This window comes from Cnephaeus nilssonii (assembly GCF_951640355.1).
Source record: "Cnephaeus nilssonii genome assembly, chromosome: 14".
In the NCBI taxonomy this organism is placed as follows: Eukaryota; Metazoa; Chordata; class Mammalia; order Chiroptera; family Vespertilionidae; genus Cnephaeus; species Cnephaeus nilssonii.
In genome coordinates this window covers 5,902,367-5,923,450 of record NC_137085.1, presented here as the reverse complement: position 1 = coordinate 5,923,450, position 21,084 = coordinate 5,902,367, and the positions used below count along the sequence as shown (strand labels likewise).

The 21,084-nt window shown below is 54.9% G+C and overlaps 3 protein-coding genes across 7 annotated transcripts in view; 1 reads left to right on the top strand and 2 right to left on the bottom strand.

Moving 5' to 3' along the window:
- Positions 1-283: 283 nt before the first annotated feature.
- On the top strand, positions 284-13,672 carry TTC16 (tetratricopeptide repeat domain 16; the record flags this gene model as incomplete). Its single annotated transcript, XM_079790811.1, has 14 exons — positions 284-301; positions 814-959; positions 1,262-1,352; positions 1,500-1,643; positions 2,684-2,784; positions 3,348-3,477; positions 5,485-5,699; positions 6,280-6,524; positions 6,800-6,941; positions 8,798-8,963; positions 9,495-9,637; positions 9,794-9,959; positions 11,832-11,898; positions 12,900-13,672. 14 exons carry the CDS (start codon positions 284-286, stop codon positions 13,670-13,672), a joined length of 2,547 nt encoding a protein of 848 aa, XP_079646937.1.
- A 92-nt stretch (positions 13,673-13,764) lies between these two features.
- On the bottom strand, positions 13,765-18,115 carry TOR2A (torsin family 2 member A). 3 transcript variants are annotated; one of them, XM_079789530.1, is made up of 5 exons: positions 17,820-18,115; positions 17,000-17,265; positions 15,575-15,750; positions 14,781-14,912; positions 13,765-14,525 (listed from the first exon to the last, which is right to left on the bottom strand). In XM_079789530.1, the coding sequence occupies exons 1-5, from the start codon at positions 17,977-17,979 to the stop codon at positions 14,348-14,350; spliced, it is 912 nt and encodes a 303-aa protein (XP_079645656.1). In that variant the 5' UTR covers positions 17,980-18,115; the 3' UTR covers positions 13,765-14,347. The 3 variants fall into 3 exon arrangements, with proteins under 3 accessions (XP_079645656.1, XP_079645654.1, XP_079645655.1); XM_079789528.1 differs by having other exon boundaries at positions 14,785-14,912; positions 17,820-18,109; XM_079789529.1 differs by lacking the exon at positions 17,000-17,265 and having other exon boundaries at positions 14,785-14,912; positions 17,820-17,947.
- Positions 18,116-19,607: 1,492 nt separating this feature from the next.
- Positions 19,608-21,084, bottom strand: part of SH2D3C (SH2 domain containing 3C) — a 28,103-nt gene continuing 26,626 nt past the window's right edge. For all 3 annotated transcript variants that reach the window (XM_079790245.1, XM_079790246.1, XM_079790247.1), the window contains one exon: positions 19,608-20,212. In XM_079790245.1, the coding sequence (XP_079646371.1) occupies positions 20,037-20,212 (176 nt within the window). In that variant the 3' untranslated portion in view covers positions 19,608-20,036. The remainder of the gene's footprint in view (positions 20,213-21,084) is intronic.

Below are 21,084 nucleotides of genomic sequence, written 5' to 3'. Positions count from 1 at the left end.
AACGTCGAGGGAGAGGGCATAGAGGGAGCCAACTCAGTTCCACAGGCCTCCCAGGGAGGGACCTCATGGCAGACTCCAAAGAGGTGCGGGAGAATCAAAGCAAAGGCAGAGGGTCGGGAGAGCAGAGACCAAGGCTGGGTTCGCAGGGAAGATTTAAGAGTACGGGAGAGGCAGGATCGGTTGTGCAATTCAAGCAAGTGCCAGGTCGCAGTGCGGAGAACAGGAGTGTGGCCGGTGGGAAGGTCCGAGGGGCGGCCGATGCTGGCGTCCTGGCTGTGATGGCATGGGCCCAGAGGAGAGGGTGAGAGAAGAGGAGGAACTAGGAGGTCGTGAGGAAGTGGGGCAGACAGCACTTGAGGACTGATGATGGGACCTAGGTCTCTGGCTTCAGAGAAGGTGGACTTCCCGAGGTGGGAGAGCTAGAGCAGAAGTCAGGTGCGGTGGTCAGTTGGGCCGGCTGGGCACGAGGGTCACACGGCAGCTTGGGGCAGGGCCTGAGCCGGAGGCATTAGTCTTGGGTACAGCTGGAGGTGAGTGCGGAGGGGGACCAGGAGGAGAGCTGAGGACAGTATGAGTATGAGAATCCTAAACCCTGACCTTGTCCATAGGAAAGGGAGAGAGGCGGACCTGGAGAGAGAGGTTAGAACATTCCTCAGGGGAATGAGGCTGGGGTGCCACCAGACCCCAGGTTTTGCCTCCTACCAGGCCTCACTCCCACCTCTCCTCCATCCGGTACAACACCTGATACGCGTGGATAAGTGGAGTGGGGGTCATCTCCGAGGCCTGCTCCAGCTTGCTGTTCATTGGTTCTAGGAGTTTCCGGAGCCAAAGCCATGGGTGACTCCACTCCCAAGGGAGACCATACATCGCATCTTTGGGACCAGCCAGGCGTTCCGAAGCTTTGATGAAATAAGACCAACACTCTCTGGGTTAACAGTTCCTCTCAAAGTCAGGGAGTAGTGAGTGACTACCTTGTCCCAAGGTCCCTGGTTTCTATTCTGCACAGTAATTGGCATGCTGTGCAGCTTTGGGCCAGTTCCTCTCCCTCCCTGGGCTCCACTGAACGCAACTGAATAATAGGGCTCATCTACCTCAGTGAATCCAAGGCCGCTACTGGCCTGGATGAGCTCCAAGAATCTCTGTCTACTCTTCTGGTCTCTCCACCCAAGGGCCTCCCACCCACTTGCACAGTCCCAGCTGTATGCCCTTGGGCTGGTCAAAGTCAGGGCCACCTCTCTGCCTGTGCCCCTTGCCCCCACAGCTACCACCGAGGCCACTGGTGCTTGGAGCGAGAAGACTGGGAAACAGCTGTGTTGTTCTTCTCCCGTGCCATCCACCTGGACCCCCAGCTGGTGAGGGGGAGGGTTTTGGGGGCCGCACCCAGTCTGTAGCACACACTTCCCCCTCACTGTCATGCCTTCCCGGTCCGGTCCCTGGTCTCAGGGCCACCAAGTCCCTGCTGGTAACTGAGCGTCAATCCTGAGTCCCCTCTCCCTCAGGTCGACTTCTACGCCTTAAGAGCCGAAGCCTACATCCAGCTCTGCGACTACTCCTCGGCTGTCCAGAACCTGCGGAGGGCCCACTCCTTCCAGCCCGATAACATCCAGTTCCTGAAGCGCCTCACCTTGGTGCTTTACCTGCAGGTGCCTGGGGGCGCTCAGGCCCACGCAAGGCGCACACCTCCCACCCAGGCCCACTGGACCTCCCCCCAGCCACGGGGGCTCTCCGTGCTCCTGGGACTAGTTCTGACTTCCTGGGGAGTTCCTTGGCCCCGTGTCTGTTCCCCACCTGCCGCCCCTCTCAGGACCTCTCCCACCTCCCCAGTAGGCTTACCACTAGGGCTGGTAAAGTTTAGTAACATTGTCCAACGGAACGTCCTGCAGTAATGACAATGACCCACTCGGCACTGTACAATCCGGTAGCCATTCGCCACGGGGGACTGTTGAGCCCTTGAAATGTGGCAATTGTGACTGAGGAACTCATTTCTAAGTTGTATTTCTTTTAAATTAAATTTATATAGCCACATGATGCTGGTGGCTATTGTATTGGACAGTACAGACCTAGACTCTAGAGACTCTAAGCACTTAAAAGGTAATACCAGCCCCATTTGCATTTTTTTAAAAAAACACACCAATATTAAACCATAAATACCAACAAAGTCCTATTTTTTTTTCCATTTTGACAACTTGGATATCTTTTAATGTCACTAATTATTCAATTCTTGAAACATCTGGGCTACCCAAACCACATACTTAGTCTGTCTGTCAGGGTCCCAAGTCCAGTGCTAACACTTCCTGTGTGACCTTGGGGAGGTGACGTCACCTCTCTGAGCCTCAGCTCTTTCATCGGAAAGGGGGCTGCTACTTAGTACCAGGGAGAGTGTACGTTCAGGTTCTTAACACGGGGCTCGGAGCCTGTTACTGTTCGCTCTGCTGCTCTTGCTCGCCTCCCACATTTTCTCTATTTCTCTTTGTTCCTGTGTCTCTGTAGTGCTGGCTGTCTCTCCCTAGCTCTGTATCTCTTTCCATCTCCGTGTCTCTGACTCTTACAGTCTCTCCAGATCTAGAGAGCTCTGAGCCTCTCTCTTGTCTCTCTCCTCTCCCACCCCCATGTTGCCTACCCCTCTCATGAGTGCTGCTGGGCCAGGGATGCACGCAGAAGGGACTGTCCCTCGTGTCCCCAGGGCCAGTGCCTGTTTGAGCAATGTGCCTTTCTGGATGCCCTGAATGTCTTCTCGCAAGCCTTCGAGCTCCAGCCTGAGAAACCCAGCTTCCGTTACCGATGGTGAGTGGCCCATTCGTGTCCTTGCCAGCCCTGGCTCTCCAGGAGCCCCTTCCGGGCCTCTAGCACAACGATCTCCAGCCGGTGTGCCATAAGAATCTTTAAAACATGCAATACCTGAGTATGTAGTCAGGGGCACTGACCTCTTTTCCCTGAGGTTGTCAAACTTAAAAAATGACAACAGCCAACACAAAAAATAGCCTTCCAGCCTGGCTGGCGTGACTCAGTGGTTGAGTGTCAACCTATGAACCAGGAGGTCACGGTTCGATTCCAGGTCGGGGCACATGCCTGGGTTGCAGGCTCCATCCCCAGTGTGGGGCGTGCAGGAGGCAGCCGATCAATAATCCTCTCTCATCATTGGTGTTTCTATCTCCCTCTTCCTTCCTCTCTGAAATAAAAAAATAAAAATATATTAAAAATAAAAGAATAGCCTTCCAGGGAGAACAAATCAAAATATACTGTTTGGTGTGCTGCAGCATTTTGGCCATTAGTTTATGTGTGCCATGAGCTGGAAAGGGTTGAAAATCGCTGCTCTGGTAGACAGCACCTCCGCCCTTTGTCCGCAGCATGGCCTGTCTCCTGGCCCTCAGACGATATCAGGACTGCCTCTTACTGGTCATCAAGGAGGTGAAGCATGGCACAACCAACGCTGACATCTACATCCTCCGAGCCAGGCTCTATAACTTCTTCGGGAAGGTAGAACGGGGAAGCAGGGGCCGGGGGGGCCAGAGGGGGGCCTTCCCCAGCACATCCCAGGATTATAGGAGGCTGCCAGGCCAGCAGCCAGCAGCCACCTCCCTCAGTGCAGGGGGGATACTGTCCTCTCCGGGCAGATGCCCAGTCAAGTATTGTTCCATTGTCACTAAGCCCTGGCTCTGTGCCAGGCCTGCATTGGCCCCCGGAAACCACAAGATAAGAGACTTATGCCACCACCACCATCCAGAACTCACAGCCCAGGGAGACATCCCTAAGCAGATACTTAGGTGAAGAATGGCTTCATGAGTCTATGAACCCATGAGCGATCCACTAGATAAAAAGGCCCTTCCTTCCTTCCTTCCTTCCTTCCTTCCTTCCTTCCTTCCTTCCTTCCTTCCTTCCTTATTCGCCTCAGTAAACATTTTCTAAGCACCCCAGCTGCTGCACTCCATGGGCTGGGCATGGGGACAGACAGTACAGGGGACAACTTAGGGGCAAGGGAGACCGAGTCACAAGGGAGGAGGGGAATTTAGATATGTGAGGGTATCAGGCAGGGCCTTGTGAACTCAGGATGACCTTGACTTCTTCCTGCGGACAATAGGAGCCTCAGTGGGTTTTAGAAAGATCCTTCTGGCTGCCAGAGGGAGTGTGGGCTGCAGGGGGCAAGTCTGGAGACCGGGAGCCTGGAGAGGAGGCTAGGTGCCATCCAGCAGAAGAGAAGGGGGCCCGGGGAAGGATGGGCAAGTAGGTAGCAGTTCTACCATCCTTGGAAGTCAGGACCAGAGACTGGGGGAGTGCAAGAGGGAAGGAAGGATCCAGAACAATGGGCGGTGTTCTGGCTTGGCCTGGTGCGTGGGAGCTGGGACACTCAGGAGGGGAAGGAACAGGGGGTGGGTGGGGCATTCTGGGGGTGGTGGGAAATGGGAGCCTCCCTTTGCTGAGGGCTGGGCTTCTGTGATCAACAGTGAGTCAGTGGGAGAGTCTCCTTCAAAGGTAGGAGACTAGTAATTATTGATAATGATTGTTGACTGTTGGGATTTTAGCCACTCCCACCACTTCAGCCCTGCAATGCACATGCTAAGCACTTTACTCATTTTTATCTTTTTTAAAATTGATTTGAGAGAGAGAGATTTGTTGTTCCATTTATTTATGCATTCATTGGTTGTTTCTTGTGTGTGTCCTAAATGGGGATCAAACCCACAAGTTTGGCGGATCAGGACTACGCTCTAACCAACTGATCTACCCCGCCAGGACCTACTCATGTTTATCTTAAAGGCTCACAATAACTGTTTCAGTAGATACAACCCCTTGTCCTCTTTTTACAGGTGAAGATACAGGTCCAGAGGGGCTGGGTGACTTGCTCAAGGTCACACAGCCAGTTCTCAGTAGCTATGCCCTTGAACCCAAGTCGGCCTACTTTGAAGTCCTGCCCCTAGCCTTTCCCATCTTTCCCCTCTCAACTTCCTGGTGTCCACTGTTTGCTCTGCTCACCCTTCCACCAATTACCTATAGGACAGGGGGTGCTTGCCAAAACTTTGTTGACTGACCGACAGACATGCTCATCTGGTAGAAGGTATTTGCTGGGAATGTTTTCTGCTCATGTCCAGGCCTGAATCTGTTCTTGGCCAGAGTTATGTTGGGCTTAAAGGTCAAGGGAGTCAGGGAGGAAAGGATAGGAATGCACAACAGCCACAATCAGGAGGCCACACCCTCCTCCCACCTCAAGTGAGTTTCACAGAAGTCCTCCAAGGAGGCAGTCCTCCAATCCCATTCCATGGCAGAAACCGCCCAGGGTGACCCTCGCTCACCTGAGGTCACATCTGGAGGGGCCGGTAGGGATGAGATTTCCCCACAATGTTCCCCTCCTCTTCAAGGAGGCAGGACAGGTGGATCAGCAAAGCGGGGCACTGAGAAAGGCCCCTGTAAGCCAGGAGGTCTGCCTCCCCCCACTGGACAGGGTAAGGCTCAGCTTGGCTGTGCCCCTGATGCTACCCCTGGCCCCTGCAGCCCCACCTCTGCTATCAAGACCTGCACAGCGCCTTGGTATTGGATCCCAAGCACCCACAGGCAAGGGTGCTGCTCAAGATGATGGTAGACCAGGCCCAGAAGTCCTACCGAGATGCCAGGATCCTAGCTGTGCAGGGCAAGCTGCAGCATGCAGTGCAGTGTGTGAACTGTGCCATCGACAACAACCCTCTGGACCCCAGCTTCTTCCTCTTCAGGTACTGGGTGGGGAGGTGCCAGGAGTAGATCCAGCTGTGTGGTCCCTCAGTTCCCCCATCTAACTAATACTAATCTTTCCCTACTCCCCACTGGGATCAAGGCATCATGGGAGGTGGTCGCTGCAGGCAGCAGCCTCGGTTAAGCAGGGACCCTGGACCCCCAGGCCTGCTGAGCGGGTCATGCTGGGAGAATCAGCCTGGCTCAGTGGACAAGGCCTGGGTGTGAATCTGACCCCGAGAAGGACTCACCACATGATTCAGGACCATTTAACTTCCTTGAGCCCCGGGCTTCCCATATGAGCAGTGGAGGTGAAACACCTGTCCGTGTGCAGAAAGGCCTTAGCATGGAGGCTGGCGTGCCCCTGCTCCCAAAAAGGGAGAGGGAAGCTGTTTTTGATAAAAAATGACTAGTGACTAGCAGGTTACCTGTGTAGCAATCCAGGCCCCAGAGGCCAAACCTCCTGAGGGTTGGGGAGCCCCCACCCCCACCTCCGCGGGTCAAAAGGCCCAGAGCAGCAGCGGCTTGCCCAGCCACCCCCGGTCAGCGCCCTGCTCTGGCCCTCATGTCCCTTCCGCACAGGGGCACCATGTACCGCCGGCTCCAGGAGTTTGACGCGGCGGTGGAGGACTTCCTGAAGGCGCTGGACATGATGACCGAGCACCAGGAGGACATGGTGCGGCAGGCGCAGCGCCAGCTCCTGCTGGCCTACAACGACTTCGCTGTGCACTGCTACATGCAGGGCGCCTACCAGGAGAGCGTGCTGCTGCTCAACAAGGTCCTCAAGGACGAGCAGCAGGAGAAAGGCCTCTACATCAACCGCGGCGGTGAGGGGGCAGCGGGGGGCGCCGGAGGCCCCCCACGGAGGGAGGGAGGGAGGGGGGGAGGGAGAAGGAAAAGAGGAAACATTTAAGGGTCTCAGTGTCCCACGGACACACTAGGGGAAACGTTGCCTTCAAGAAATTGGCTGCAGCCTGTCTCAGGGCCGCTCAGAAATCAGGCAGCTGGGAGAAGGTGTACCAGCCGCCAGTTTCAGGCCCCGCCCTCGGGGGGGTGGAGAAGGCTGAGCGAGGCTCCTGGACACCGGGGTTGGGGGCCCCAGATTGCTTCTTCCAGTTGGGCTACCTGAACTTTGCCGAGGCGGACTACCAGGAGGCGCTGACGCTGAGCCCGCGGGACGAGGGCGCCAACCTGCGCATGGGCCTGCTGCAGGAGAAGATGGGCTTCTGCGAGCACCGGAGCAAGTGCGCCGGGGCCGGGGGCGGGGCGGGGCCGGGCCGCGGCGGGGGCGGGGGCGGGGCAAAGAGTTGGGGGCGGGGCCCGGGGCTTGAAGCCGCCTGCTGGGATCCTTGGGTCAAGAAGCTCTCCCAGTTATGTCCCCTAAATATAGGCTTTAATTTCCACGTTTTTGCAAAAAAAAAAAAAACTTTCACTGTTTTCCTAATATTATGGTAATTGTGCTTTTTATAGAAAACTTAAGCGTTCAATGATTTATAACTCAGAACATGGAAGTTTCTTATATCTATCAACCTCCCAATGCCTCCCCACCCCATGAGTTTGGCAAAGATTCCTCCTGACTGTTTCCTATGCATGTATTAGCAGTTATTGTCATTTTACAAAAGTGTTTTCATGCTAAATTGTGCTTTTTTACTTGCCATGGCATTAATATGGGACTATCTCATTCTCTTGTTACTGCTTGCCTAGTGTTCCATCCTGTGGAGGAGCCATAGAGGATCGATTGCCTTTTATTCATTTAGCTACTATACTGCTGATGAACATTTGGGCTGCTTTCCGTTTTTTACTATAGATAATGCAGTAATGAGCACCACACATATGTTTTCATGCACTCATACCAGTAACACTATAGCTAGATTGCTGGAAGTTAAATTGTTCGATAAAAGAGTGTGAAAATTTAACATTTTAAATAATGTCCAAATGTTCTCCAAAAACAGTGAACTAATATAAACTTTTCTCCCAGGAAAAGAATCTTGGTTTCCCAGACCTCCCTCGTGTGAGGCAGTAGGACTATTTTTCAACTCTGCTAACCTAATAGGCAAAAAATTAAAAAATTAAAAAAAAATGCTCTTTCGCACTTTAACTTGCATGTTTAAGTCGCTAGTGCAGCACAGCATCTTCTATGTGTTTATTGGTTGTTATGGCCTACCCAAGTCTTTTGCCCAATTACCTACTAAATTGCTCATTCAAAAAAAAATTTTTTAATATATTTTATTGATTTTTTACAGAGAGGAAGGGAGAGGGAGAGTTAGAAACATCGATGAGAGAGAAACATCAATCAGCCGCCTCCTACACACCCCCCACTGGGGATGTGCCCACAACCAAGGTACATGCCCTTGACCGGAATCGAACCTGGGACCCTTAAGTCCGCAGGCCGACGCTCTAGCCACTGAGCCAAACCGGTTAGGGCAAAAAAAAATTTTGTTAAAGGGTTCTCTGTGCCAATAAATTAAATTAAATTAAAACATTTAAAAAGATTTTTTTGTAGGTTAGGAAAATTAGCTTAATCATCTGCCTTATGTAGCAAAATATATATCCTATTTATTGCTTTCCTTTGTGGTGGTGGTGGCGGCGTGTGTGTGTGTGTGTGTGTGTGTGTGTGTGCTTAATTTATTGATTTGAGAGAGAAACATCGATTTGTTGTCCTACTTATTTATGCATTCATTGGTTGATTCTTGTATGTGCCCTGACCAGGGATTGAACCGGCAATCTTGGCATAGCGAGACGATGCTCTAACCAACTGAGCTACCCAGCCAGGGCTTCTTTGTGATGTTTTTGCTACTCAGTAACCTAGGACTTAATCACAGCCAATTTAATTTTTTTACTTTTAGCTGCTGGGTGTATGGCATTCTCAGAAAGACCTTCCCTCATCTAAGATAAAAGAGTGCCCACTTATGGTGGGGTTTTATACTAGCATTTGAGTGTTGGATCCATCAAGAGCGTAGCTGGTAGAAGGAGAGCGTGGGGCATGGTGGTGGGGAGCAGAGAGCAGCCTGGTTTTCCCCACACTCCTCCGTGGGGCCGGAAGCTGCTATTTCCCCCCAGGTGGCTTCGCTCATTGCAGCCTGTGGCTGCTGTCTTGTAGACAATTCCAGAAGGCGGAGAGCCACTTCACGATGGCCATCCAGCACAATCCCCAGGTGGCTCAGTACTACCTGCACCGTGCCAGGAGCCGGCAGCTCATCCAGAACATTTTCGGGGCCCGCCAGGACGTTGCAACTGCCCTGCTCCTTGACCCTAAGCAACCGAAGGTGGGTTCCTCCTGGTGGCCAGGAGGGTGTCTGCAGAGTCAGTACTCCTGGCCTCCTAAAGATACTCCCTGCCTGAAAAGAAACGTGGTTTCCTAGCAACTAGTACAAGCTGCTAATGCCAGAGCACTTACTGTGTGCCAGGCACTGTTCTAACCTCTTCAATGCGCATCACTCTAACCCTCTCCAGCCCCTAGGAGACAGGTAACGTTATCACCCGCCAGTTTATAGACCAAGAGGGTAAGGCTCAAAGAAGCCAGTTCCCTTGTCCCAGGTCACACAGCTTAGAGGTTAGACCCTGATCTGTCTGGCTCCAGAGTCTACGGCTAGACACACCCCATCAGTGTTTCCTCTCTGAATAGTCCCTTTTTCATGGCCTCCTCACAGTTCTGGGGCAAAACAGCCCTTTAAAAACAACAATTTGTAAATACTTCCCTCCTCAGTCCCATCAGGACTCTGCAAGGGCAGGGCAGCATCAGACCACCTGCCCCTGCCCTGGCCCACACCTCGCTCTGCTCATCCCCTTTCCTGCAGCTGCTCTCGCTGATAACCAACCTCTTCCCCGGCATGTCAGTGGAGGAGGTGCTTGGCAGCCAGGTGGGCCTCCTGGCCAAGATGCAGCTGAGCCGGGTGCTAGAGAGCAGGCTGCAGAATAACATCCCTCAAGGCATCATGGGGTAAGCTCCTGGAGCAGGAGCCACAGGCCAGGAGCGGGAATGGAGGGGCTCAAGGCTCCTCGGGCCCCCGCTGCCTCCTCAAGCCTTTGTCCAGTCCTGGGGATGGTGGGAGGGGCAGGGGGACTTACCCAGTGCTCTGGGGCCGTGGCTGGGCAGGCAGCTCTATCAGCAAGAACTAGAGCGCCAGAAGGCCCGGACCCTGCAGCTTTCGTGGAAGAAGGAAAAGCTTTTGTGGGAGACCTCGCAGAAGCTGGACTCCACACCCCCGACCGTGCAGGAAGAGCCAAGACAGCCGGAAGAGGCCGTGGATGCCGAGGAGGAGGTGAGTGGGCCACGGCGGACCGGGAGCCCTTGAAGTCGGGTGAAGTGCGCCGCAGGCCCGGCTCTGCCACCACTCAGCTGTCACTTGGGCTGGGACTTGCTGCTGTGCGATGCGGATGGTAGCAGTAAGGGGTCCCCCTGAGGGTGTGCACAGGACATGGGCCCCTCACGAGAGGCCTCCTCAAACCTTGCCCACACTCACCTTCATGCATGCTGACGTGTGCACTGGCCACTCGTGCCAGAGTTTTCTTAATTCTTCAATTCCTTTCTAAAAACTTGTATTGAGCCTGGCTGGCGTGGCTCGGTGGTTGAGTGTTGAACCAGGAAGTCACGGTTCGATTCCTGGTCAGGGCATTGCAGGCTCGATCCCCAGGGTGGGATATGTAGGAGGCAGCCGATCAATGATTCTTTCTCATCATTGATGTTTCTATCTCTCTCTCTTTCCCTTCCTCTCTGAAATCATTATATATATATATATATATATATATATATATATATATATATATATATATATCTTGTATTGAGTGTAACATAGGAAAGTATACAAATCATAAAGGAACTGTTTGATGAATTTTCACAAACTGAATGCACCCATGGCATCATTACCCAGACCAGGAGAGAACACTCCCAGCTCCCCTGAGGGCCCCAGGAGCCCCCTTCAAGGCCCCTCCCTCAGCCCAGCCCACCCACAAGGCTGTCCCGATCGCTCACACCGAAGATGAGCGTGCCTGGTGTTCAGGGGACAGATCCGTGTGCCCTCCGGTCTCTGCTCCCTTCCCTAAACCGCATCCGTGAGATGCACCGGGCTGACTGCTCACTCTCATTGCCACGGCGAATCCCATCTACCCCACAATGTACCTACCCACCTACTGCTGTTGGACAGCACGCCAGTAGTGTCCCCAGGAAGCTCCACACAGGGGAAGTAAATGGGCTCCCCGAACCCCTTGCCATAAACGGAAAAGGCCAGCTTGCCTTCTTCCAGGTCCCATTAGAATACAAAATACAAAACTTCGGTGCCTGTGCCCCTGGCGTCACCGTGGGCTCCCCCCTCGGAGCTGTTAGCTGGTGCCTGTACATTAGTGCTGCTGGTGCCCCGTACCCCTGCCCAGCCCCCTGGCCGCAGCTTCTCTCAGCTGATGCCCTGGGCAGGCTGCTTCGGTGCTCAGAGCCTCGGTTTCCTGGTCAATGAAATGGTATTAGTGGCAGTTTCCTCCCAGGCATGTGGGGAGGAGGACTGGGATACGGCATGCAAAGCGGGGGAAGCTCCTCAGTTCCTCACTGGCCATTGCCCAGGGCACAGCACTTTACAGTTTACAGAAGCCTGTGCAATACGTGAACTAATTTACATGCTGCAGATGGGGAAACTGAGGCCCCTGCAACCTCTTTTGTTGTTTTTGTTGTTAATCCTCACCTGAGGATTGATTTTTAGAGAGTGGGAGGGAGGAGGAGTGGCAGAGAGAGAGAAACATCCATGAGAGAGAAACACATCAATTGGTTGCCTCCTGCACGTGCCCCGACGAGGGCCTGGAATGAAGCCTGCCACCTAGGTACGTGCCCTTGACTGGAATTGAACCCAAGACCCTTTAGTCCACAGACCGACACTCTAACCACTAAGCAAACCCAGCCAGGGCCCATGCAGCCTCTTGAACACTGCCTTGCTCACAGCAGCATGCCTCTCTAGGCTGGCCACTCCCCCTCCTGTCCAACCTTAGCCTCTGCATGTCCCCACCCAGCCCTAACCTGGGACCCCTAAGCAGCTCCAAGCTCAAGGGAACCGTCACTGGAGGTCCCAACGCCTGCGGGCCTTCCGGACGGAGCTCAGCCCTGGCCGGGGCTGCCTGCACCCCACTGCCTCGCCCGTGTCTTGCCCTAGGAGCAGCCGGAGCAGTCCCCGTCCGCCAGCTACCTGGACCAGACCTCGTCAGGCTCCATGTCGGCCTGTAAGTCCCCGGGGCCCCTCCCAGTCCTGAGTGAGCCAGAGCAGCAGAGTGACAGAGGTCCGGGGTCAGACTCCCTGGCCTGGGGAGAACGTGGGCTCTGCTGCTTGCAGCCGTGCGGCTAGAGCAGGAGTAGATTCCCAACTTTGCAGGGGGCGTGCTGAGCCCTCGGGGAGGCGATGCCCGCACAGGCCCGGAGCAGCCTTCACTACGGGCACTTCACAGAGGCTGCCTGCTCCAGTCTCACGCCCCCTCGGGCCCTTTCTCTCTCTGCCCTCTTGCCTCTCCCTAAAATAAGCTCACATGTGCATGTCCAAGGGGCTTTTACCCCCAATTCTGCCGAGCACCAGCATGGAAGGGACAAGTCATACACCCAGGAATGCAGGTCCTATCAGAGTCCCGGGGGCAGGTGTGAGCAGTCCAGGGCCGGGACAGAAATAGCGGCGGCCAGCCCTGTCCTTCCATTCAGTGCAGCTCAATAAGCCATCGAGTCCCAGGCTGGGCTTTGCCACACACCGGTCACAGGCATGAGTAGCCCAGTCCCCGCCCTGGGAGCCCTTGGTCCTGGAGGGAAGGCACGCAGATAAACGGGTAACCAGCACAGTGCAGATGTGCACTGGAGGGCTGTGGGTGCACTGAGCCCCCTTTGGGGACCAGTGGGGACTTCCAGGACCTGAAGGAGGAGTAGGGGTCAGTCAGGTATGAGAGGGTGGGGCAGGGCGAACTACAGGCTGTTGGTTGTGTCTGGAACGCAGAGGACAAGGAGCAGCCGGCACAATGGAGGCCAGAGATAGGCAAGTAGGACCCTCAGTATCTCCCCCTTCCCTTACAGCCCTGGCCCCCCTTCAAAGCACAGGTTGCTGAGGAGGGCTGGGCTGGCAGGCCTTGCCCTTGGCCATGCAAGGCCTCAGGGATACAGGCCAGGGGCAGGCCTAGAAGCCTCCTTTTCCTGGAACTGCCTAGGGAAGGTGGCCTGATGGGTGCTCTTGGCATACCCTTCCCAGTCAGGATCCTGTCTACCTCCGAGACGGAGACGTCCACCACCTGTCAGGAATACAGGAGCACCTCGGCCACCCCTGTGCTCACCTCCGATTCCTCACTGCTGAAGACGCAATCCTCAGACTTGGGAAACGACAGGGAAGACCTAAGCCCGAACGACAGCCCCATAAACAATAAGGCTTTCTGGAGCCAGAGCCAGGTGTTCAGCAAGCCCGAGGTCATGAGGAGCCAGAGCCAGAAGCCCACCAAGACCGAGGCCACCCAGGGCCCAGGGCAAAAGCCCACCAAGACCGAGGCCACCCAGGGCCCAAGGCAAAAGCCCACCAAGGCCGAGGCCACCCAAGGCCCAAGGCAAAAGTCCACCAAGGCTGAGGCCACCCAAGGCCCAAGGCAAAAGCCCACCAAGGCCGAGGCCACCCAGGGCCCAAGGCAAAAGCCCACCAAGGCCGAGGCCACCCAGGGCCCAAGGCAGAGGCTCAGAAAGACCAAGGTTGTTCACAGGCGGAGCCCCATCAAGGCTGAGGCCACCCAGGGCCGGACCAGGGGACTGATCCGAAGTTCCAGCAAGACCAAGACTGACTATGACCCGAGCTGGAGCCCCAACAACACTGAGGCCACCCAGGGCGAGGGCCAGTGGCTCGTCATGGCCAAGGTTCTCCAGAACTGGAACCCAAGCACAGAATCTAGCAAGACTGATGTCATCCAGGACCTGAGCCAGAACCCCAGCGAAATCCAGGCTAGCCAGAACCCCAGCCCGGACAGTGTCACTTCTCTCTGAAGGGGCCCCTGAGCCCCTCACTTCTTGCTGGAGATGGGAGATATCCCACCACATTGGCATTCAGCAGTTAGACTGCTGACATTACTCTGACCTCGTGGCTAAGTTTATTGTATTTGTTCTCTTCTTTTACAAAATTAAAAACATTAAAAACCAGGCCCAAGTGGCAGCTTGAGTCCCTTCGTCCATGGGGACTGAGAAGTCTCAGCCCGGCTCACAATACTGGGAGAGGGTGTGGGATATGGTGGCAGGGCAAGGGGCTGAGGGGAGAGGCTGAGGAGGGAGGGAGCAGCCAGGAGCCACAGTCCCTGAGTTACAATTCACATGTAAGAAGGCTCAGGCTGCAGGGTGAGGTCAAGACTCATTGAGTTCTGGGGTGACCAGCACTTTCCCCCGGGGCAGGAAGCAAAGGCCAAGATGTCCTCAGGCCAGCGAAGAGGCCAGGGCCCACCTGACCCTCTGTCTCATGGCCTAGCCAACACTTCTCCTCGTCTTCAATTTGTGCTCGAGGTCCCACTCTCCAGGTCAGGACAAGGGTCCCTCTGGCAAAGGCCCCAGGGCTTTCCTGCGTGGCCTGGCCAGGCGGGGAGGGCAAGGATGCCACCTGAGAGTCAGAGGAAGAAGGCAATTCGGGAAGCCACAGTCTTGCAGCCATTGGAGGAAAAGAGCTGCTCGTCCTCAGGGAAGAAGGTGGTGCTGTCCAGCACGGCCTGGATAACCTCGTCCCGTGGCTCCAGGCCCAGCTGGGCCAGCTCGTTGAGCACGCAGTGCCGCACATGGTGCCGCTGGAGCGGAAGGAAGGGCACCAGGGCGTCCAGGAGATGCTCTTCCATGATGCCCGAGCGCCAGAAGCCGTCTGCGGAAGGGGCGATAGGGAAAAGAAGCTGAGCTTCACAGAGCTGGGTTTCTACCCCCAAAGGCCAGTGCAGTACACTGTTCTCAGCCACCTTCCGGGCAAAGGGCTCAGGGAGGTTCTGGGACAGCCAGGAGCTCAGAGCCTGGGCTGAGAAGTACCGGGTCAGTGGGCAGAGCATCAGATCCCAGCCCGATGGATCTGGGTGTGAAGCCCCACCCGCCGAAGCCCTCCCCAGGGGGGGGCTTCTGACCAAACTCACGGTGGGGGTTGTCCAGCACAGCCTGGGAGATGACCGGCTCGAGCTCCTGTAGGCTGATCTCCTCGCGGTCCCGGCGGCTGCGCCACGCCTCCAGTACCACCTGGTTGATCTGCTCACCACCGGTGTTGCTAAAACCATGGGGACCCGGGCCGAGACTCAGACAGTGGAGGTGGCCCTGCTTCCCACGTGCCACCTAACACAACCTGAGCCTGGGGGCCCAGCTCAGTGCCAGCAGGAGCCAAACCCACCAAAACATTCCCAAGGAGCCACTTCCCCTTTCCAGAGCGTGTCCACAACCATGACCCCTAGAAATTCCCCTCTAAGTGCCATGCACTTCACAGTTTACAAAACACTTTTAAGACCCTCAACGGACTTCCCCTCACCCAGCTTCTAGGACAGGGGGGTGTTCACTTGGCCCTGCTGTCCAGAGAGGAGAGGGGAGCTCAGAGAGGTGAAGTAATCTGCCTGAGCAAACATAGCAAGGACTCTCGGAGGTGATCCTAGAACCCCAGTCGGTTTCTCCCGGGCCCGCGTCCTCCTGGCCACAAGAGGGAAACCCTTGAGCTAGCAGCAGGGCTTCCACACAGAAATGAGGGCCAAAAAGCCTGAGCCCGGAATGGGCTTCGAGATGGTCAACGGGGGAGTCAGCCACCTTGAAGGACACCATCAAGAGGGTGAGGGGCTTTGGGAAAGTTTGATTGGGCCCGGGGGGACGGTATTCTGCTGTGGGACCACAGACCAAGACTGGATAGCTGAGACCTCTAAGTGTCCCCGTCACAGCTGCACCCACCTGATGAAGATGAAGATGGCTTTCCGATAGTTGGTCCCATACACAACCCAGGAGGAGCCCAGGAAAGGCTGCAGGACCTCCATCAGGCCCGGGGTCAGCTTGTCCATCTCATCAAAGAGGAAGAGGGAGCGGCCACAAACAGTGAGGTTGCCCTGGATCCAGCTCTTAAGGTCCTTCTGCAGGAGAGAGGCAGGAGTTTGAGGGGGACTGGAGAAACTCCCCCAGCCCCAGACTTCTTCCCAAGCAAGAATTAATCCCCTTCCCTGGAAGATATGGACTCACAGCGAGCACCAGTCCCTTAATGGGACTGATGGCAAAACTGTGGCCCTGAGAGGGGCAGAGACTTGTCCCAGTTCAAACAGCAAGTGAGCAGGACAGGGACTCAAACCCAGGCCCTGCACCTGCCTTCAGGGCTCCTTCCCTGACATCTGCTTTCTATAAAAGGGGAAGGCTCCTTCCTGCCCCATGAACTTTCTCAGCAGTTTTGTTGGGGGTTTTTTCCTTTCCATTTTTAAAAATATATTTTTACTGATTTCAGGGAGGAAGGAAGAGGGAGAGAGAGAGAGAGAGAGAGAGAGAGAGAGAGAGAGAAGCATCCATGATGAGAGAGAATCATGGGTCGGCTGCCTCCTGCAAGTCCCCCACTGGGGATTGAGCCCACAACCCCGGCACATGCCCTTGACCGGAATCAAACCTGGGACCTTTCAGTTTGCAGGCCGACACTCTATCCACTGAGATAAACCAGCTAGGGCAATGTTTTGTTGGTTTTTTTAAATTGATTTGAGAGAGAAAGGAAGGGAGAGGGAAAGAGAGAAACATTGATCGGCTGCCTCCTGCACGACCCCTTCTGTGGATATCAAACCCGCATAAGGCATGTGCCATGTCGGGGAATCTAACCAGTGACTTTTTGGTGCCAGGGAGGAGCTCAACCAACTAAGCCACACAAGCCAGGGCTCTCGGCAGTTGTGACAGTTAGCTCAGCCTGGAAAGCGCCTTGCAATCAATAACAACAATAATAATAGTAGTAAAAATAATAGTAATAGTAGCAGCAATAGGAGCTTGTAGTTACTAAGTACTTACTCTGAGCCTCAAATTGGGGCTAAGTGCTTTACAGAGAGAAGATAATGCAGACTGGCAAAGGTAAGTGCTCAATAATTAATTCCTGTAATTCTCATGTTCTTCAGAACAACCCTGGCAAGTAGATACCATTAATGCCTCACCCCCAAGAACTGAAGCGAGAACTCCCTACCAGGAAGAATGGCATCATCCCGAGCTCTGTTCAGGATGGGTCCTGCGGGCTGGCTCCCACTGACTGTGTGGCCTTCAGCACGTGAATCTCCCTCTCTGGGCGTAGGACTCCCTCCCTTCCTAGGGTATGGCCTCCCTGGTGCACGGGGATGATGGTCCAGGATGCTACCAGCCTACCTTGTAGCGCTCCAAGTGGCTGGGATGGGGGAAGTGGATGACAGGGGAAAAGTGGTGCACATAGGGGCTGCGGAGGCCACCCCGGAAGAGGTAGTGTGCCAGCAGGGAGCTGACATAGGACTTGCCAGTGCCTGTCCAGCCGTGCAGGGAGAGGACCAGCGGCTTGGCGGGGGCCGGGTCCTGCACGAAGGCCTTCAATGCCTTCACCACCAGCGCCTTAGCCAAGTGCTGGCCTGCCAGGTGCTGGGCCAGGTCACACTCCAGACCTAGGGCCACAAGAAGGACAGTGTCAGAGTTGAGGACACGCTCCCGCCGGAAGAGGTTCAAGGGGGAAGTGATGTCTGGAACCCGGTCTAGGGATCCCTAAGGCCTGGGACGCTTTCACAAGGGAGCCCCCGCTGCAGTTGTCACCCTCAGGCCTAATTCAGCTTGGCAGCGCCCCCTCCAGGCCTCCCTCTGAATTGTACTCAGCCCTCAGTGGGTGCCAGCGGTCAACAGGGTCTGCCCCAGAACCCTCTGCCTATTCCCGAGGTAAGACTCTCCCTTGACGGCCATTCCCCTGTGGAGGCCTAACCCGGCCCCGGGGCCCCGCTGTCAAAGGCCTCCCTCCATCCTGGCAGGGCTCTGCCTGGGCCCAAACAAGCATCCCCAAAGCTTGGCCCCAGGTCCCGAGCCCCAGGCTCTCCACACAGGACCCACTTCCGGCCCGGGCCGTCCAGGAGTCTGGGGTCCTCCCGCCCCTCGGTTCCACCCTCCCGGTCCAGTGCCGGAGTCCGTGGGGCCGCCGGTCGGGCCGCCCCTCCACTCTTCCGCTCCTCACCCTGGAAGTCGGGCTGGAAGTCACATTCGCAGAAGGTGCCGAAGCTGCAGCGCAATGAAGTCAAGTCCCAGGCGGCGGCCGCGACCGAGACCGACACCAGCCCGAGCAGCCCGAGGAGGCGCGAGCCCCACGGCCGGCGGCCACGCGAACCAGCCGCCATCCGGGTGAGGCCCGAGCTAGGTCCGGGGCGGCCAACCGCCTCTCCCGAGAACTACAGCTCCCGGCGTGCATCGCTCCGCGGCTGCCACCTCCCGTGGCCTACAACTCCCGGCTCTCCTCTCGCCCCTCTCAAAGGCCCGCCCAGTCGGCCCGCTGCAGGACCGGAAGGTGACCTCCAGAGGGAGCCCGCGAACTGTTCAATTCGGGATGGAGGGCCGCGTTTCCATAACCATGGTAACTAGGGGACTATAGTAGTAGTTCCAAAAAAATAATGAATTATGACCACAAGGGTAATGTGACAACTGTAGTGAAAACTTGTGCGGCACCTTACACTTTGTAAAGCGCCTTCTTCATGCTTTTAAAAAAATATGTTTTCATTGATTGCAGAAAGGAGGGGAGAAGAGAGATAGAAACATCAATGATGAGAGAGAATTATTGATCAGCTGCCTCCTGCGAGCCCCACACTGGGGATCGAGCCCACAACCTGGGAATCAAACTGTGACCTCTTGGTTCATAGGTCGACGCTCAGCCACTGAACCACTACAGCTGGGCCTTTCATGTTTAAGAATACGAATAGCTTTTGGTGAGCACCTACTGTGTGCCATTAGTATTAGGTACCTTATATATCCTATATGATAACAGTACCCGTCATACAGAAACATGGTGATATTTCAATGAGGTACAGGCACATAAAGTGTTTTGGCTTAAAGTAATCAATAAATGATCATCGACAACCCATCATGTATAAAACATAGTGGTTCCTTACCTAGCAACTACTATGCGCTAAATGCTTCAATAGCAATCCTAAGAGATTAATTCTGTTATTGTCCCCATTCTTTTGAGGTAGAAATGGGAACCCGAGAGGTTAAGCCTGATATCCACGGTTACTCAGCTAGTAAACAATAGAATGGAACCCGCGTCTGGCTGCCGCCAAAGATCTAATGCACTGTGTTACCCAGCCTCTCTCGGTCAGGATTCAGAACGGAAAGGACCCCAGATGTTTCACACTCAGTGAGGGGGCTCCCCAGACTTCCATCCTGCCAGGGCTCTGCCTGGTCCACAGGGTCTACCCCTCCACCTATGGAATCAAGACAACCGTGTTCATGTTCCTTTTCAAAGATTATCTACCCCACTCTGCACACACACCCCACTTCTGAGGCCACGTTTCAAAGCCCGAAACTTAGTAGTTCCCATTATTGAGGAGAGAGAAGAACTCCAGTCAGGACACCCAAGTTCCAGCCTCCCTCATTCTGCTGCAGTGACCAAGGTCACAGTTCTCAGTTTCCCAGAGAGGTAGATTCCTAGATTTCAAAAAAGCCCTTCCATCCCAAACATCTGGGATCCTTCATTGTGCATTTGTGGGAACCTTTGCTATGGCTTTCTGGGGGCGGGGAGTGGAGGAGGCGGGGGGCAGGTCAGTATTCCTCCCACTGGTTGAAATTGGCTGTTTATCTCCCCTGCTGGCTGTGATCTCCTCCCGGGCAGGGACTGGGGTTCAGCGTTAGCAGTAACTCTGGCTCCTGGTACAATCTGGAATGTCCCAGGTGCTAAATAAATATTTGTGAAATGGATTTTCCCCCTGAGAAAAGCTGCTTCCTTCCACCTCAGGGCCTCCTGAGAGACAGAAAAAAGAGACATAAAAGTTTATTATATGAAAGAAAGAGCATGGCTTCTGTACATCTATTTACAGAACGGAGACTTATTTACAGCCAGATGGAGCCTTGGTGTCGGCGGGGAGCAGGTGCCTGGAGAAGAGTGAGGAGGCGTGAGGAGCCTCCCGTGGCTCAAACACGGGGCCCCTCAGCAGGAGGGGAGAGGCAGGAGCTGGAGGGAGGAACGGGGTCCTGGTTCTTCCTGAAGGGAGATGTGGGGAGCGTGTAGCAGGTGGGACAGAGCCCAGAATCCACGCAGAACCCTGGAGGCGCAAGGGAGATCTCGGCGTGGAGTCCGGTACATTCTCGGGCTGGTCACAGTGTCCCTGGGGTGCTCTGGAGGAAGGGCTGTGCCCCTCTGTCCCGCATGCTGCCCGCAGCTGCCGAGGGGAAGGGTCCTCGGGGGTCACAGCTCGCTGGAGCGGACGGCAGGCTCCAGTTTGTGGGACAGGGCGGTGAGGACCTTGTCAAACTTCTCATAGCGCCGGGCCTGGCTGCTGCAGGCGCCCTGACTACCCCAGAGGAGGCGCATCTGGAACTCGGTGCTGAACACCTCCAGGAGCTCGGGCCGGGCCTGGAACCCTGCAGGGCGGGCACAGGCGTTAGGGGACCCCCACATCCCTCAGGGCCCCCTCCAGGGGACACCACCCCCACCTCCGCCAGGGATTCAGCAAGGTTTATTGATGGGCATGGCCTCACAGTTTAGTACCTAGTCTTTGCCCTACTATTTACAACATGTAATTTTAAAATGACTGGAAGATAAAATATTAATGTTAATTGGGGGGCTTGACTGCTTTTTCTTTTCTTTTTTGTGTTTTTCTGTAAGTTCCAAAATTTTTCCTAAGAAACATATATACATTTTGTAAGTCAATGCAAAAAAAGTGTGTGTGTGTTTTTTTTCTTTCTGAAGAAGGAAAAGGAAAGACATGCACTGGAATGCTCACAGCATTTACCTCTGGGTAATGGTGGGTGACTTTTTTCACCTTGTTTTTGCTCAGCTTTGATTTCCAGTTTGTCTATAGTAAACTTGTATGACTAAATAATGCTTAAAGCAGCAAAAGTGGATCGTCTGAAGCCACTTTCTCTGCTCCTTTTGTGAGAGTTCTCTCTTTCGCCTGGGGTAAGAGCTCCTGGAAGGCAGGGCAGGTCTGTCTCAGCCCCAGGCCCCCAGGCATAGCACTTCGCAAACAGCCTTGTAAAGTAGGCCGGTTAGGACACCCACTTCACAGATGAGAAAACTGAGGCTCAGAGAAGCTAAGACACACAGCTCTGATGCTCTTTGAATCATCTGTGGCTACCTGGTGCCTGCCACTAACAATTGCTTGTTGAAATGATGAGTGAGTTAGAAAAGGGATGAGAAAAATGAGTCAGGGAGACAGGACAGGAAAGAGGGGTGGAGAAATGAGAATGAACATTTGGAGGGAAGAGGAGAGCAAGGCAAGCGGAGGGCGGCC